Below are 15427 nucleotides of genomic sequence, written 5' to 3'. Positions count from 1 at the left end.
TTAATAATTTATATTCGGAATTTCAATTAACTTGTTAAATGAATTTAATTAAATATTTTTTAAATACTAATTTTATTGTAGGTTCTTATTATATTTGTTTTCTTTTGTAAAATGCTTAGAATTATTCATATTCATTCATCATCCCTTAAATAAGATAATAATGTGTTTCAGCGCACTTGAATCCACTCCTACATTGGTAACATTTTAATATGAATTTAAATTGAATCCGTATTGATAATGACTTTATTAGGTTAGACCTGTTCATGAGTTAGGTTTCTCATCCAAGTTAGTAGCTTAAAATTTAAAAGAGTTTGGATAAAAATTTTGAGCTCCGAAAACAAGATTAGACAAAAAAATTTAACCCATTTAAAATATGGGTCAAGTTTGGGCTCAAACATTTAAGACCCAAACTTGCCTCGGCTCGATTTAACCCATTTTTTATGTTTATAATATATTATATAATTTATAACATATAAAAACTAAATCTATAATATTAAGATGTATACATATAAAATTTTTATAAAAGAGGACATATTAAATTTAAAATAATCTAAATATATATTAAATAAAATGAACAGGTTTAAAATGAGTTTGAGTTAGTTATTTATAAATATGAACGAGTTCGAATAAAATATTAGGTCCATCTTTCGGGCCGAGTCAGACTTAAACGAGTATAAAATATGTTAATATTATGGACCGGGCTTGAGTTAAGGTTTTTTAGTTTTGTACCAGCTCTTTTTACTATTCAAAAATAAAAAAATTATAATTAAATTTAAATAAGATATTTATTATTAATTTTTTAAAACCATGGGATGAATTAGTTGATGAGCTGAGCTCGGAACCGGCCTGAATTTTTTTTCTAGAATTGGGCTTAGATCCGACGATGAACACCTTTATCTAAGACTTATCTGACCAGCCGGGTTTGGGCTTTGGACGAAATATAAAAAAAAAACAAACGATTTTCACATTTTTAATATCAGTATCTTCTCTTTGGCGTTGCTTGCTAAGTAGCTATTGTCCTTCGCATTTCTCAATTCGTACGCAACGCATCCCGTTTTTCAGTTTGGGGCTTCGCTCACTCACTCTCTGCTTTATTGAAAGCTCACAAATCTTTCTTGCGCTCACTCTCTTAAGCTCAAATTACCCACGAATCTGGTACTTTTGATCTTGCTTTCCCCATATCTTTGATTCCAATCGATCTCTATTTGATCGTTATAGCTACAGTATTTTATTGATATGCTAATCGCTTGCAAAATCTTGCTCTTTTTTTTCCTGTTGAATTTTGTTGTTAAATATGCTTCATACTATTTATTTCTGTTAAAAGGGTTCTTTCTGGGTTTTCTTTTATTTATTAAATTGTCTTAGTTGTTTGTAGATTGAAAGAACTATGTCTATGCCTTTTATATTTATAAAGAGTTTGTTTGCAGTGATGGGTATTTATTGTTAGTTGTTTATTGATTGAAAATTGATAGTATAGTGTCTAATGTTAGCACAAAGATTTCTTAGACTGTAAATTAGCTTTATGGTGGAAAAATGGTTTGTTTCTTAACATCTTTATGTCTTCTTGTTCTGCTTTATTCTGGTCAAAGTTGTCTAGGCGATTGAATATCCGCACTTTGCTTGTTGAGCTTTCGGCATTTGGGTTTATGCAAACATTTCATTGATCTCTACTCTCATGTTTAGTGTAATTTCTAAATATTACTTGCAATGAGTACTTTTCTTTCATGCTTCATTTTCTGTTGTCACGAAATGATAATTAGTTGAAGTTTCGTTTATCGGTTACTTGAATATCATGTGCAGATGGCCATGCAGGAAGGAAGTCCTGCTGACACTCATACTCCCAGTGCTCAAGTCGTTGGAAATGCTTTTGTGGAGCAGTATTACCATATTCTTCACCAATCACCGAATCTGGTGCACAGATTTTATCAAGATTTAAGTTGTTTAAGTCGGCCAGATATGTTCGGCAACATGACTACAGTAACAACAATGCAAGTAAGTTTAGCCAGGAGTAATTTCCCATTTTAAGGGGGCAGGAGTCATTATCATATTGTAATTAAGAATTCAAAAATTTATAGCCTTTGTGTGGGAGATGCTGTTGCTAGACTAAGTTGATAACCAGTTTTTGAGAATAATTTCTGAAAATTTGTAATTCTATTGAAAAATCTACTTCGAAAAGTATGGATGTTTAGCTTTCCTAGGTGAAGCTTTTAATGGCTTCTTTGGTGGATATGCTAAAATTTAGGAATGGATATTTTTAAATTTTTGTTTTTTGGTGGATATGCTAAAATTTAGGAATGGATATTTTTAAATTTTTGTTTGTGGAGATATATTTGATACAGTAATATTAAATTTTATAAATTGAATAGACGTTCTTTAAATTATATCTTAGCTTTAACGTGGTTTTATTGACTAGTGCACTGGTATTTGCTTTGGAGCAGGCAATTAATCAGAAGGTACTATCGCTGAATTACCAGGACTATACAGCCGAGATAAAAACTGCAGATGCTCAGGACTCTTTTGAGAAAGGGGTCATTGTAGTGGTAACTGGATGCTTAACAGGGAAAGATAATATTAGAAGGAAGTTCACTCAAACCTTCTTTCTAGCTCCACAAGACAAAGGCTACTTTGTCTTAAATGATATTTTCAGGTACATTGAAGACGACGAGTTGCAGAACACTATTCCAGTTAATGGCGTCAGCGAACAGGCTTCAACATCTATCTTGACATCTGAACCAGGTTTGACCTGATTCTTTTCTTTTTAGGCATTGCGGTCGTACTTTCGACACGCTTAAATTATGGACTTGATTTAAATTTTGCTTCCAGAGCCCTCTAATGACCACCCTGTGGAGGACCCATTAACTTATCCTGAGGACGAAGATATTAATAATGGTGCTGAAGTTTGTGACCCCTCAGATGAGGAGGAAGGTTCAGTAATTGAAGAAGAGGTTGTTGAGCCTCAAAAAGTTGTCAATCAGAATGAGAGTGTTGTGGTTGATGATTCAACTCCTGCAGTTCTAGAAGATGCTCCAAAGAAATCCTATGCATCAATTGTGAGTTAACGTTAATTCCTTTTATCTTTCTGTTGATATTTTAGCGGTTCCTTTGATGTTTGATTGAACTCACTGAATTACATATTAGGTCAAAGTGATGAAAAGTAATGCACCACCTACTCTGGTCAATGTTACTACCAGATATGCAAGGGTGGTACCTGCAGAGCAACGATCAAATGTTTCTGCAAAACCTGCTCCTGTAGCACCAATAGTAGCAGTACCTAATAGTGATAATGCACCTGAAAGTAGCAATGAAAATGAGGAAGGTAATTGTTAATTTCATTTATGGCTAATAGAAGAATAAGTGTTCTCTATGTCACTCCAACTCTTCATTTTTCATGAGGTAACCATATCCAACGCATATCGAGACATAGGATATAGGGGTATAACCTTCTAAATATCTTCCAAATACATGGAAACACTCGGAAAGAAATGAACATACCTGTGCTGGACACATGCCAATATTTGACACAAACACTTGAGTCCGAGTAACATACGCTGTTCTCTTTGTTTGACGAAGCTAGATCCTTATCTTTTCAATTTTAATCAATTATCCGATAAGGGAGTAAAGAAGATGTACTTGATTTTGACATGGTTAATTTTATGTCATATATATTTTCTTTCCTCTTGATATGCTTAATGCGGATTCTTTGTTGTTTTAAAATATAACCTCACGTGCTTTCTTCTTACCAAAGCTGAAGGACACTCCATATATGTACGGAATTTACCTTATAATGCAACACCTGCACAACTTGAAGAGGCATTCAAAAAATTTGGACCTATTAAGCGCAATGGCATCCAAGTCAGAAGTAACAAGGTTAGCTAATATATTAATTTGGCCTTCTGCAACCTATTTGACATTTCTAGTTCAAATTCTCAGTTCTTACTGTTACATGTATTTCTTGCTTCCTGCAGCAGGGGTTCACTTTTGGTTTTGTTGAATTTGAGACTCCGAGTTCAGTGCAGAGTGCACTTGAGGTATTGTCTCACACCTTTTATCACTACCGTTATAAATGTGATGCCATATGATCACCACCATAAGTCACTCTTCCATTCAATCTTACACAACAAATGTTTTCATAGTTATAGTCTACCAAATATATGCCTAATGTCAGACAAGTTCTGTTAAGTTATTGAAGCACAAAAGTCGACTGAAACAGAAATGTACTCATTTATCGGGTTAAGCTTTCATCAAGTGCAGGAGTATGTTAAACCTCATCCTTTCCCTAAGCAATTAAAATGAATAAACAAGAAACAAGAAATAGAACCCAAATTTTAGATCAATGTCTTCTAAGTGGCCAGAATGATTGAATGGATTACCTGGGCTTTTTGGCTCACTTGAAAAGTGTTTCATTAGATGATTTCATCTAGAACTTTCTTCAAAAAACTCTTCCTTTTGTGTAGGTACTCACATCAGCTGGTCTAAAAGAACAAATCCTCCTTTATTTGGCATCTTATGTTGCTCCAACCCTTCATGATTTGTTACCTACCCAACATGGGTAGAAGAATATGATGCTCCTAGAATTCTTTATATACATGCAAATTGTGAAAAAAAATTACACATACCTGTGTCAGACACACCTGAGTCCAAGTAACTTAGCTGTGATCTCTTTCATTTCCTTTGTTACCTTTTTAGACAGTATATAGCCATGAAACAGGGACCTTGTATGTTTCTTGTACATGTACATCTGATATTCTCCCTGACATTATATTCATCTTGTAGTTTGTAACTTATTTACAGCCTTGTCGAATTAAGCTGGAAAAGTTGAACGCTTAACCCAATTAAATGTTAAACTTGGTGTTTTATGGATGTTATAAAATTTACACATTAATGGCTTCTAAGATCCTAAATCGAAGATTTAACTAAATATCATCCCTTATGTTCCCTTTTATGTTTGTGCTGAATGGCATTTCAGGCTTCACCGATCACAATTGGGGATCGGCAAGCTGCTGTGGAAGAAAAGAGGACAAGTACTCGAGGTAATTCAAAATTTATTTGGGAAAAATGCTTTTGACACTGATATTTCATAAAAATTCCCATTTTTACTAATAATATTGTTTTTCATGAATTGGACTTTTTAGTTCATCTAATGATAATACTGAGATTAGGAACATATGTTCTCAATTCAAATTCGTCATTGTGATGCAATATGTTCCGCATTTGTATAATATATCTATACTATTATTTAAGTTTGTGATTGAGTTGGTGCCATGATTCAACTCGACACCAACTTAGTCAAGGAAATTACTAAAATAACCATATTTTAAATAAATTATATCATTATAAGGGCACTTTTTGTCTTTCACCCACATTGTTTGTATATACTGATAACTTGATACCAACTCAAGAAAAATGACAATACTAGTTTATGATACACAATTAAGTGCATTTAATATTCTTGATCTGATGTATTTACCTATTTAAATTTCATTTACTCACAATTTAAACTATCATTTGTATTCTAATTTTGTACATATTGCATGTGTTATTATTATGTCCAAACCTTACATTTCATTATTTATTGTATGTTGTTTTTAAATGCTCACATTTGTTCTAAATACGTGATTTCCATATGCATATGTGTGTAATTGAATTTCTGGTAATATATAATGTACTTGAGAAACTGCTGCTTTTTGCAGTTGGTAGCAGTGGGAGAGCAAGGTATACATCAGGTAAAGGTGGGTTTCGGAGTGACAGTTTCCGTGGTCGAGGGAACTTCAGCGGTGGCCGAGGAGGAGGCTATGGCAGGAATGAATTCAGAAACCAGGGTGAATTTTCAGGACGATCAAAAGGTCCGGATGGACGGAATGGAGACAGTTATCAGCGGGCTAATCAGAACGGAAGGGGTGGCCGTCAAGGTGTGGCCCCTAAACCGTAATTCTATTTGTTTTCAGACATTAGCTGAGAAAGTGACCAGGTGATTTTTTTGACAGTATAAACTAAAGGTAATGATGGAGCTAAAGATTCGTGGTTTTTAATCTTCGTGAAGTTCCAACTGTTGTGAATGAATAAAACTATTTTGGATTCTTTGGTCAATTTTCTTTTTTGGTATTTTTGATGAGATGCTCTCAAATCTTCCCCTATTACATTTATTTACATGAAAGCATCAATCGATAGCTTATGCATGAAGGGGGTGTAATCTAGCTATAAGAAGCTCAAACTCAAATTGAAATTCTTGGCTCAAAGCTAGGTTCGAGAACAATCTGGTTCCACGTTCAAAGTTTGAACTTTATTTGAGGTAAGATTGAAAATTGATTCAAGCTCAATTATTTGTGTTCAAACTTGATTTCCAAGACTAGTTGTCATTCTTTTAAGATAAATGCATCTTAAATGTTTTTCAATTTAATGGATAATGTAATAACAACAATAGGGAGAAAAATTGATAAATGATAGTGAAAATAGAAGCCCTCATAAACTTGTACAGCTAACATGGAATCCATGGTGCTTGTTCATTCATTGCAATGCAGTAGTAGTTCTGTCAAGAACCCGAAGAGCAACAAGAGAAGCATCCGAACCATTTTCTTGGACCTCCGCTTTTGGGTGCATTAGGTGCCGGAGACTTTGGGGTTTCCTTAGGGCTTTCTGAGGCTTCTTTAGGGCTCTCTGCTTCTACCTTAGGGCTCTCAGGCGGTGTCTGTTGTTAACTAGCTGTTTCTGATGGTATCTCAGGGATTGTTTCAGGGGTGGACGGCAGTGATGGTTGGTTTTTGTTCTTTGTACATGGCGCCTCTGTTCCATTTTTATCTGCTTCCCCTGTCAATCTTCATTACAAAGAAAAAAAAAGTAAAATCAGTATGTTATTGCCTTGCCTGTGATACTAAAGCATTCAGTTTGAATATATGCAATTTCCGAAATGTTGCAATAAAAAAAAAACACATTTTCTTGATGAAAGCTTACATAGGGAAGGCAAAGGATTTGAGACTTGCGTCCGAATTTCGGGACACACTAGTGGAATGAGGTAGGTCTTGAGGAACATTGTCCTTATGTTGAGATTCTTTCTCCATTGTTTCAGCCGCATTTGCTTCGATAACTCCATTGCTGCCCTCCTTTGAGTCACTTCGTTGCTCAGTAATTTATGCTGTTATCTGATTATTATCCGGAGTTTCTGGTGGTGTGAGATTGTGACTGTAATTATGCTCGCCCGATTTCGACATCCAATTCAGTTGCTCCCTTGTGTAACTCATGTTCCCCATTTGAATACTAAACAATGATTCACTGGAACACATGCTCCAGTCCGTAGGACCTGCAGTGGTTGTTCTAGCGAAGACATATGATGGAAGCCTATTTGATGATTCTTCAGCAGGTTGTTCCATAGCTGCCGCTGTTTGAGGATTTGGTGTGGCTGAATCAGATTGTTCGCTTTTCGGCATAGAGTTAACTGGATTACATTCAACCAATCCAACCACTTGATGATCACGGATGAAGATGAAGATAATGAAAGAGGGGAGAATTTAACTTTTCGTCTAATGAAACACGACGGTTTTTACTCGGAGTAGCAACTCGGTCGTATTTAAATCACCGCTGATGTCACGAACTCCGTTCACATTTCAGGATTCTGATTTCATGTGCTATACCATTCCAAGACCCAGAAATTAATGCTGTAAATAACACGCCAAATCAGAGTTCCAATTTTTTAAGAAGCAAAAACAACAATTGAATGGAACTTAAAACCAGATAGATTCTAACAAATAAAAACTAAAATTGCTTGTTTGTTAATTAATTTCGCACCAAATTAGATGATTAATCGTTATTAACCAAAAAAAACCATCAAATAATGAATTTCCCATTTACATTATCCTAACAGAAAATCAAAATCACACCAAGAAATAAGCATATACCAAAAAAAAAAAACTTACATTAAAAATAAGAAAATAAAACTAAGGAAAACAACGAACTTTCAATGAATCCCAAATCAAAATCTCTAATTAATCATCCAGTAGCAGAGTAACAATGAAACTAAAAAAAAAACCGAAACAGAAAAAAGAATTTTCGAAAAACAAGAAAACTAGAATATATGAGAGAGAAAATGATGGAAAATTTTGGAAATTTTGGATGAGAGGGAAAATTTGAAGGGCCTGGCTTTGGTATAGGCAGTTTTGTTTCTCTGTTTTAACTATAGTAATAAACGGACTTTATCCGCCTGCTTTCAACTAACGGAAAATTAATATCGATACAAAATACAAGTTTAATTAATCAGCCAATTTAATATCAGTTCTTCCCGGGATGAAATTCTCCGGGTGGCACGTTGTTACTCTTTAGCCGTTAAAAATGTTCCTAAGTAAAAAGTCAGCATAGTCATCAGTTAGTATCCGTTCTCCCGAGATTGATTAGTGAAATAAACTAGAACCTGGTAATTTTTGCGAGCTTGATAAAAAAAAAAACTGGAGCAAGGTTCAAATTTGATCTCTAATTTTGAGTGCACAAATGGCTCAAAATCAAAGAGAATAAATTATAAGAATCCTAACCCCTAACTCCATGACCAAAATTATAAAGAATTTATATTTAAATTTATACTATGTATTTCTTAGCAGCGTGGGATTAGTAATGTAGCAAGCTACTAAAATTCATTGGAATGTTTGTTGGTTGCTTATTGGTTTACTCCTTTGCCTGAATAGACTACTTGGGTGTTATTAGTTGCGTGGCTTTGTATGATCTTGCTGCAGTTTTGTTGCCTGTTAGGCCCTTAAGGCTTCTTCAGTTTACGAGGCCAGTCCTGTTACTTGTCGTGATTACGGTTCAAAGGAGGATTTAGAAAGAAAAGAGAAATGTTGGGCAGGATTCGGTTGATAGTTCAAATCTGAATGGCAACGTTTTATCTGGTTCGAACTCTACTCTAGTTACTGTTTAAAGCAGCCATAATGGCATGAGAATTGCTATAGTGGAAGATAGGCGGGTTTCAGAGAGGAATGTCGAGCTTCCGGCACCGTTAGTTGATCACCAAATGACTGGCCGAGACATCTCGGCCGAAAGTTCAGGCGAATCCAGGGGCTGGCAGGGCCCCAGCCCTTAAAATAAAAATTGTTATTTAGATTCCTTAAAAAATTTAAAAATTTTAAATTAATAAAAATAAAATTATACTTTAACCCTCTAAAATTATAAAATTTTAATTTAATCTTTTAAAAATTATAAAAATATACACTATTAAAAATTAAAATTTTATTCGGTTTCTTAAAAAACTTTTCTGCGTTTACCGCTGTCTAGGGGTTGAGTTTCTTGCGGTGTTATCGAGCTTGGATCGGGGGACCTAATCTTCTATACTGCGCTAGTTCCTAGTTGGTAGGGCAGCAATGCATGATGTTCATGACAGTGTATGCATGTTATCGTGCCATTGTAGCTGGTGCTTAGGATCAACTTCTTATGAATCATGATTAATTTCTTCCTGAAGCTCTAGTGCTTGCCTTTAGGATCAACTTCTTTTAATTTTAAATTTAGTGTAAAATGTTACAAATGAAACTTTATCGAAGTTGCAAAGAAGGTATCTGTCTACTCTGTAAATTTAGCTTTTTTAATCTTTTGTTTAAATTCAAACCAAGTGACATACGGGTAATAAAATAATTAAAATTTGCTTTTTATTAATATTTATATAATTTCATAAATTAAATTCAAACAAAAGAAAAAGTAAATTACACCCAAGGTCACTAAGTTATTAGTGACTTCACATTTTGGTCACCTAAAATTGAAAAATTACAAAATAGTTATTGAACTATTCAAAAATTTTCATTTAAGTTATTGAGCTGTTAAAATCGTTGTTGTATAGTCTTCTTTGTTTACCTTGCTTACACCAATGAAAAGTTTTTTCCCTTTCTCTTCAATAGTTCAATTTTCTTTTTCATGAAACAACTTTGAATGTAACAAATTTGCAAACAAAAATTCAAACAATTTTCTTCTTCGATCTTTGACACTGTCATATTGACTTGGATCTAAGGTACTTTTTTTTACTCATCTATGGGGACTGATTCACCATACCGACCATTGAATTGTTGTTTGGAGCTTGCTAGTCAGACCTTAAAAAAAAAAAGACTAACAACCCAGAGACTTAAATAAAAATTTTGGAATAGTTTAGTAATCATATTGAAACTTTTTGAAGTTAAGTGATTAAAACGTAAATTTACTAATTGTTTAATGACATTGAGTATAGTTTAACCAAAAACATATTCTATTATTAAATTACTATAATTTAACTTAAATTGAGTCCACCAAACTCTGTAAAATTTTAAAGACCCAAAAGTAACGCATCATAAGACTGATGTTCTTTATAGCAAAAAAATATCTATCTATAATGAAAAAAAAAACTCAATTTCAAACTTATTACGGTCAAGGGGATAGAACTTAAGTTTGACAAATCTTGAGGCATTAGACAATCTATTTGCTTAAAATCAACCTAAGTCAGCCACAAGAAAATAATGCATCAAACGATTAAGATTAGTTCTAATCTACAATAAGAGAGGCAGGGCTGAATTTAGGTGGGGCTAGCAAGCCCCAACCCCTTAAAATGGAAATAATTTTAACCCTTTAAAATTTTTAAAATTTTAAATTAATAAAAATAAAATTATACTTTGACCTCTTAAAAATAATAAAAATTAATTTAATTCTTTAAAAAATATATTTTTATTATCATAAAAATAATAATTTAATTTCAGACCCTAAATTTTTTCTATATTTATCAAAATTCTAACAAATTTAAACTTTATACATCTTTATCCTTATTAAATATTTACAATTTAATCAAAATTATAGCAATAAACACGAAGGTGTGCCTCAATGGGGTTCTTTTGCACAGCGGGTGACATTACCAACTTGAAAAACACTGCCAATCACAAGCTCACACGTGTTAAAAAGGTTATTTCAAGGAGAGTATTTATATATTATGAACGCCGCTCCGTGCTAAAAACCCCGAGGGTTTTACTTAGAGACGAACCTGCAAAGAAATATATCAGTCACTGTCCGTTCTCTGCATTCAGTTCCATAGACAAGGGGTAGGCTTCGAAAAAACCCCTAATTTTTATCCGTTTAATCCCTTATTCATTTTTTTTTTATTTTGATTATTGACCTGTTCGTTAGACTGTTTCATTTATTGTTACAGGTGTTTACTTTTTCAAATTTTCCTTTAGTATTATATATTTTGTTTTTATATTTCAAATTAATGTGTATGATTTGCTTTGGTTTGCTTTGGTTTTTTGGTTGTTTAAGATCAGTGAAAGATTAGCTTTGGGGGGACAATGTTCGAAAAAGGAAAAAAAAAAGTGTTTCTTAGAAAAGTCTGAATTTTGGGTCTTCCTTTTTTGTTCCTTTGGGGGTTTAAGACCAATTAAAAAAAAGATTAAATCTTGTAAAATATGTTTTTAAATTTTACCTTATAGTATTGGATCACATATTTTGATCATTTTTATGTTAATTTATGGCTCTTTCTTTAGAAGCTATCTTTGTGTCTTTGTGTAGTACTAAATAAGTGATTATTGTAATAAGCCATCTCTTTTTCTTCTGCATTTCTTTAGATGTTTGTATAGTTTGTTTAGGTTTTTTGCCACTGATTTGTTAGTCATGGTTTTGTGTTTTGGTTTGTCGTAATGTAGTTTATGCTTATAGGAATTTTAATACTTTAATAATTTGTATTATATATTTTTGATAAATTCATTTTTTTGTGTTGGATTTGCTAATCGTGTTTGTATATTTTCAAGTCTAGGTATTAGCTTTTATAATTTATCAATTTCGTTTGCTGGTTTTGATCTTTCTTTACTTATTTGTTTACTAGGTTATACCAATGGCTTTCTTAAGTAAAATTGGAAGTATACTTAGGCAGACCACAAGTATGCATGTCAATGCTAAGTTGTCTGCATCAGGACCAGGCCTATTTCAAGTGTTGAGAAGCATGTCAACATCGCCAAGCTCGAAACTTTTTGTGGGAGGTCTGTTGAACTTTCCACTGTAGCAATCAAGCCATTTCTTAAGTTCCCTGGTTTTCTTCCGGCTTATTGTAAAAAATTTTTTAATTGCAGGTATTTCGTTCCAAACAGACGATCAAAGTCTGAGAGAAGCTTTTAGCAAATACGGTGAAGTTATTGATGGTATGTTATGACGAATGAATTCCTTAATTCAACTTGCTAGTGCTGTTATAAGCGGGACAGCAAAGTCTCAAGATGTTTTAATCTTGTTTTCTACATTTTGTATGAGGTATTCAAGTATTTTTTTAGTATAGGCTGTGTTGTGTGAACGTTTTAGGTGTCATCCACTAACTGTTCTATGAAATGATTATTTGTTTCTGACTTTGAGTTTGCTTATGTCTCGGTGCTTATGCTATTGATTTGTTAATTGAGATATGTTTATTTGTTTCCAACTTTGAGTTTGCCTATGTCCGGTTGCCTATGCTATCGGTGCACCAATTGATTTCCCTGTTGGTTTTCTAATCATCGATGTTGTTTGCTTTTTACCAGTTTCAACTGTGTAAACTGCTGATTAATTTTATATTTCTTGTAGCACGAATAATTATGGATCGAGAAACAGGCAGGTCCCGAGGATTTGGCTTTGTCACTTACACCAGTTCTGAGGATGCTTCCAGTGCACTACAGGCCTTGGATGGTCAGGTAATAATATAGAAGTGTATTTGGTTTTTGCTGATTTATGTGTTACTTCGATTAATGTTGTTCTAAGTCTTGTACCAAAAAAGATGTTTTGACTCTTTGTTTTTCTTTAAGTATTTATGTGAGACACATATTTAGACATGGGTACTCTTTCAGGACCCTTCAAAAACATATTTTAAAACAAAAAACATAACCATATCTTACACTCACTACTCGGGTCTGAGTAACTAGCCTCTGATATCGGCAATATGGAAATATCAATTGGTTGCTGCTGGTAAACCTTATAGGATCCTAATATGTTCATACACATGTATGCATATGTGTCAAACACGGTATTTCAATCAAGAATCAATGAAAAATCGAAACAACACATGTATTGAGTATTTTGTAAAATCAAAACCCAAAATGTTCCACTACCAAAGTGACCCTAAACTTGAAAATAACCTAATAATTTTAAGGCCTATATGTACCTAATCCTAATTAATCAACCCCATCCAATTGACAGGTTTAGTCTCAACTTGGTAACTTTTTGTTACTACAACAATAGGTTGAGTGTAACGCGTGGTTTTATCATCTTTTTTGGAACTTTTGTGGCTGAATTCTTGTTTGCAGGTTCTCCATGGCCGTCAAGTAAGAGTAAACTATGCAAATGAGAGGCCTCCTCGTAACTTTGGAGGGGGAGGTTTTAATAGTGGTTATGGCGGTGGCGGATATGGAGGTGGCGGTGGCGGCTATGGTGGGGGCAGTGGTGGCTATGGAGGTGGTGGGGGGGGCTATGACAGAAATGATGGTTTCTCTTCTGGAAATTATGGAGGTAATGTTGGATATGGTAACACTGGTGGTAGCAGTTATGGAGGTCAAGGAAGTTATGGTGGTGGTAATAACTATGGCACCGGTGGTGTTAGCTATGGTAGTGATTTTGGTCAATCTGGTGTAGATGGCGGGAATTTCAATGTAGGAGGCAGTGATAGCTTTGCAACTGGTGGTTCGACCGGGTATGGAGGTGACTCAATGGGATTTGGTGGTGGTGAAGATGGGTACAAAGGAGCTTATGATGGAAATGATGCCCTGAATGACAACTCAAGAGATGAAGATGAAAGTGGCGACTTTGTCAAAAGGGCATGAAATAAAGGTGTTTGAGCTTTGAGGTATAATTTAATGGCGGATTTCTTTTGGTTTTTGTTTTAGTTATCTTTTTCTCTGAACTAATCTTCTTTATCATTTTAGTTTTGTGTGAATCGTTCTCTCTGTAAACCTTGATACTTTTCAGTGTTTGTCATGGAGAAAGGTCAATATTGCTTGGAATAATAATTTATGCTCCAAACATTTGCTTTATTTTTCATTTGGCTTGTTGATTTTTGTCTATGGCCAGGTTATTTGTTTGGCTCAACAGATTTGTCCCCCCACAACCTTTTTTTTAACTACTAATTTTAAAAAAATTATTAAAAATTTATATAAACTTGTAAAAACTATAAAAAAAGATTATATAAACTTTTAAAATTTTTTAATTAATTATAAAAATGAATGTTTTTAAAAAATTTATAAAATATTAATATATATTATAAAAAAGTTATTTATTTGTTTTTTGTTTTGAAAATTGAACTTTTAAAATCAAAGTAAACACGTGGCAATAGGTATAATTGAATAATAAAAGTTTTATAGTATCTAACCATATAAAAAATATAGGTCAAAATTACGATAATGTACTAAATTATCAATAAAAAAGGATATAGTCCCACTCTTGTTATTTACTTGGGCAAATCAAAAATATTTGATTCGGCACGAAAATCACTTCGATGATTTAATAATTATTCTCATTAGTATTATGTTTTTACTTCATTCTGATTTTAGATTTATTTTCTAAAATAAGAAAGTAATAATTTTTTTTATTTTTTTGTATAAATTTTATAATTTATTATAATTTTAAGAATTTTTTGTTTTTACGATTTTTTAAATATTTTAATCAATTTATAGGTTTATATAAACTTTTTTATATTTTTAAATAAAATTTCACATCTTTTGTGATTTTTATAAAATTTTATAACTTTTTTATTAGAAAATTGAAAGATTAATTTAGGTTGTCATGTGTTGTTATTTAATTGATTTGTCAGTTAATTTTAATGATAATGCAGTTAAAGATAAAAATCATTAATAAAAGAACTTAATTGGTTTTTTTTATTTATGACAAGTGTTCAATTAAATGTGATTTTTTTTTTGATAAAAACGACCTAAAGGTCAACATCACTTTATTGTATCTTTTAAAATTAAATCATGAATATCTAACGGGTAATCAACATCAAAGTTCATAGCCCAGTTCTTCTCTTTCGCCATCTTACAAAGACGGTCAGCAACACTATTACAGTTACGAGGAGCCCAACTCAACTTAAAATAGGAAAAAGAGACGGTTTGCTTATAAATGAGTCGCAAAAAATGGCCCATAGTAGTTAAATCTAAATCTCTTTTATAGAAGCGGTTGACTAAACTTGCACGGTCAGATTCCAGCTCCAACTTATCCCAACCTTTTATCCTTGCAAAATTAATGCTCTCTTCCATAGCTTGTATCTTAGCCCTCTCAATATTCATCTCTTTATTCATGGACCCCGTCCGACCTCCAAGAACAAAACCATCGTTATCCTTCGCCACAAGACTGAACCACGTTTGATTGCTGAGAACAGTAGCGTCAAAGTTGATTTTCACCACCCCGGGGCCGGCTTCTTCCACTCTCTGTCCACTCTCGTCCGTGGCAGCATAGGAACTTCCACTAAGTTAAAAATTCGAAAGTCATGACTTAAGGATAC

The 15427-nt window shown here is 33.2% G+C and overlaps 2 protein-coding genes across 5 annotated transcripts; both read left to right on the top strand.

Annotated features, from left to right (window-relative positions):
• Positions 1-936: 936 nt before the first annotated feature.
• LOC107943565 (nuclear transport factor 2) lies at positions 937-6087 on the top strand. 4 transcript variants are annotated; one of them, XM_041080603.1, is made up of 10 exons: positions 937-1155; positions 1801-1992; positions 2439-2736; positions 2824-3050; positions 3139-3316; positions 3746-3867; positions 3966-4028; positions 4967-5030; positions 5691-5909; positions 5985-6087. In XM_041080603.1, exons 2-10 carry the CDS (start codon positions 1801-1803, stop codon positions 5987-5989), a joined length of 1368 nt encoding a protein of 455 aa, XP_040936537.1. In that variant the 5' UTR covers positions 937-1155; the 3' UTR covers positions 5990-6087. The 4 variants fall into 4 exon arrangements, with proteins under 4 accessions (XP_040936537.1, XP_040936535.1, XP_040936536.1 ...); XM_041080604.1 differs by having other exon boundaries at positions 961-1155; positions 3969-4028; XM_041080601.1 differs by having other exon boundaries at positions 5691-6087.
• A 4785-nt stretch (positions 6088-10872) lies between these two features.
• On the top strand, positions 10873-13964 carry LOC107943566 (glycine-rich RNA-binding protein 2, mitochondrial). Its single transcript, XM_016877330.2, has 5 exons — positions 10873-11027; positions 11804-11957; positions 12048-12116; positions 12526-12632; positions 13242-13964. The coding sequence occupies exons 2-5, from the start codon at positions 11813-11815 to the stop codon at positions 13752-13754; spliced, it is 834 nt and encodes a 277-aa protein (XP_016732819.1). The 5' UTR covers positions 10873-11027; positions 11804-11812; the 3' UTR covers positions 13755-13964.
• Positions 13965-15427: the final 1463 nt, after the last annotated feature.

Source organism: Gossypium hirsutum, chromosome A11, assembly GCF_007990345.1.
Source record: "Gossypium hirsutum isolate 1008001.06 chromosome A11, Gossypium_hirsutum_v2.1, whole genome shotgun sequence".
Classification (NCBI taxonomy): Eukaryota; Viridiplantae; Streptophyta; class Magnoliopsida; order Malvales; family Malvaceae; genus Gossypium; species Gossypium hirsutum.
Note: the sequence above shows the minus strand (reverse complement) of the source record. Positions and strands in the feature narration are given on the sequence as shown.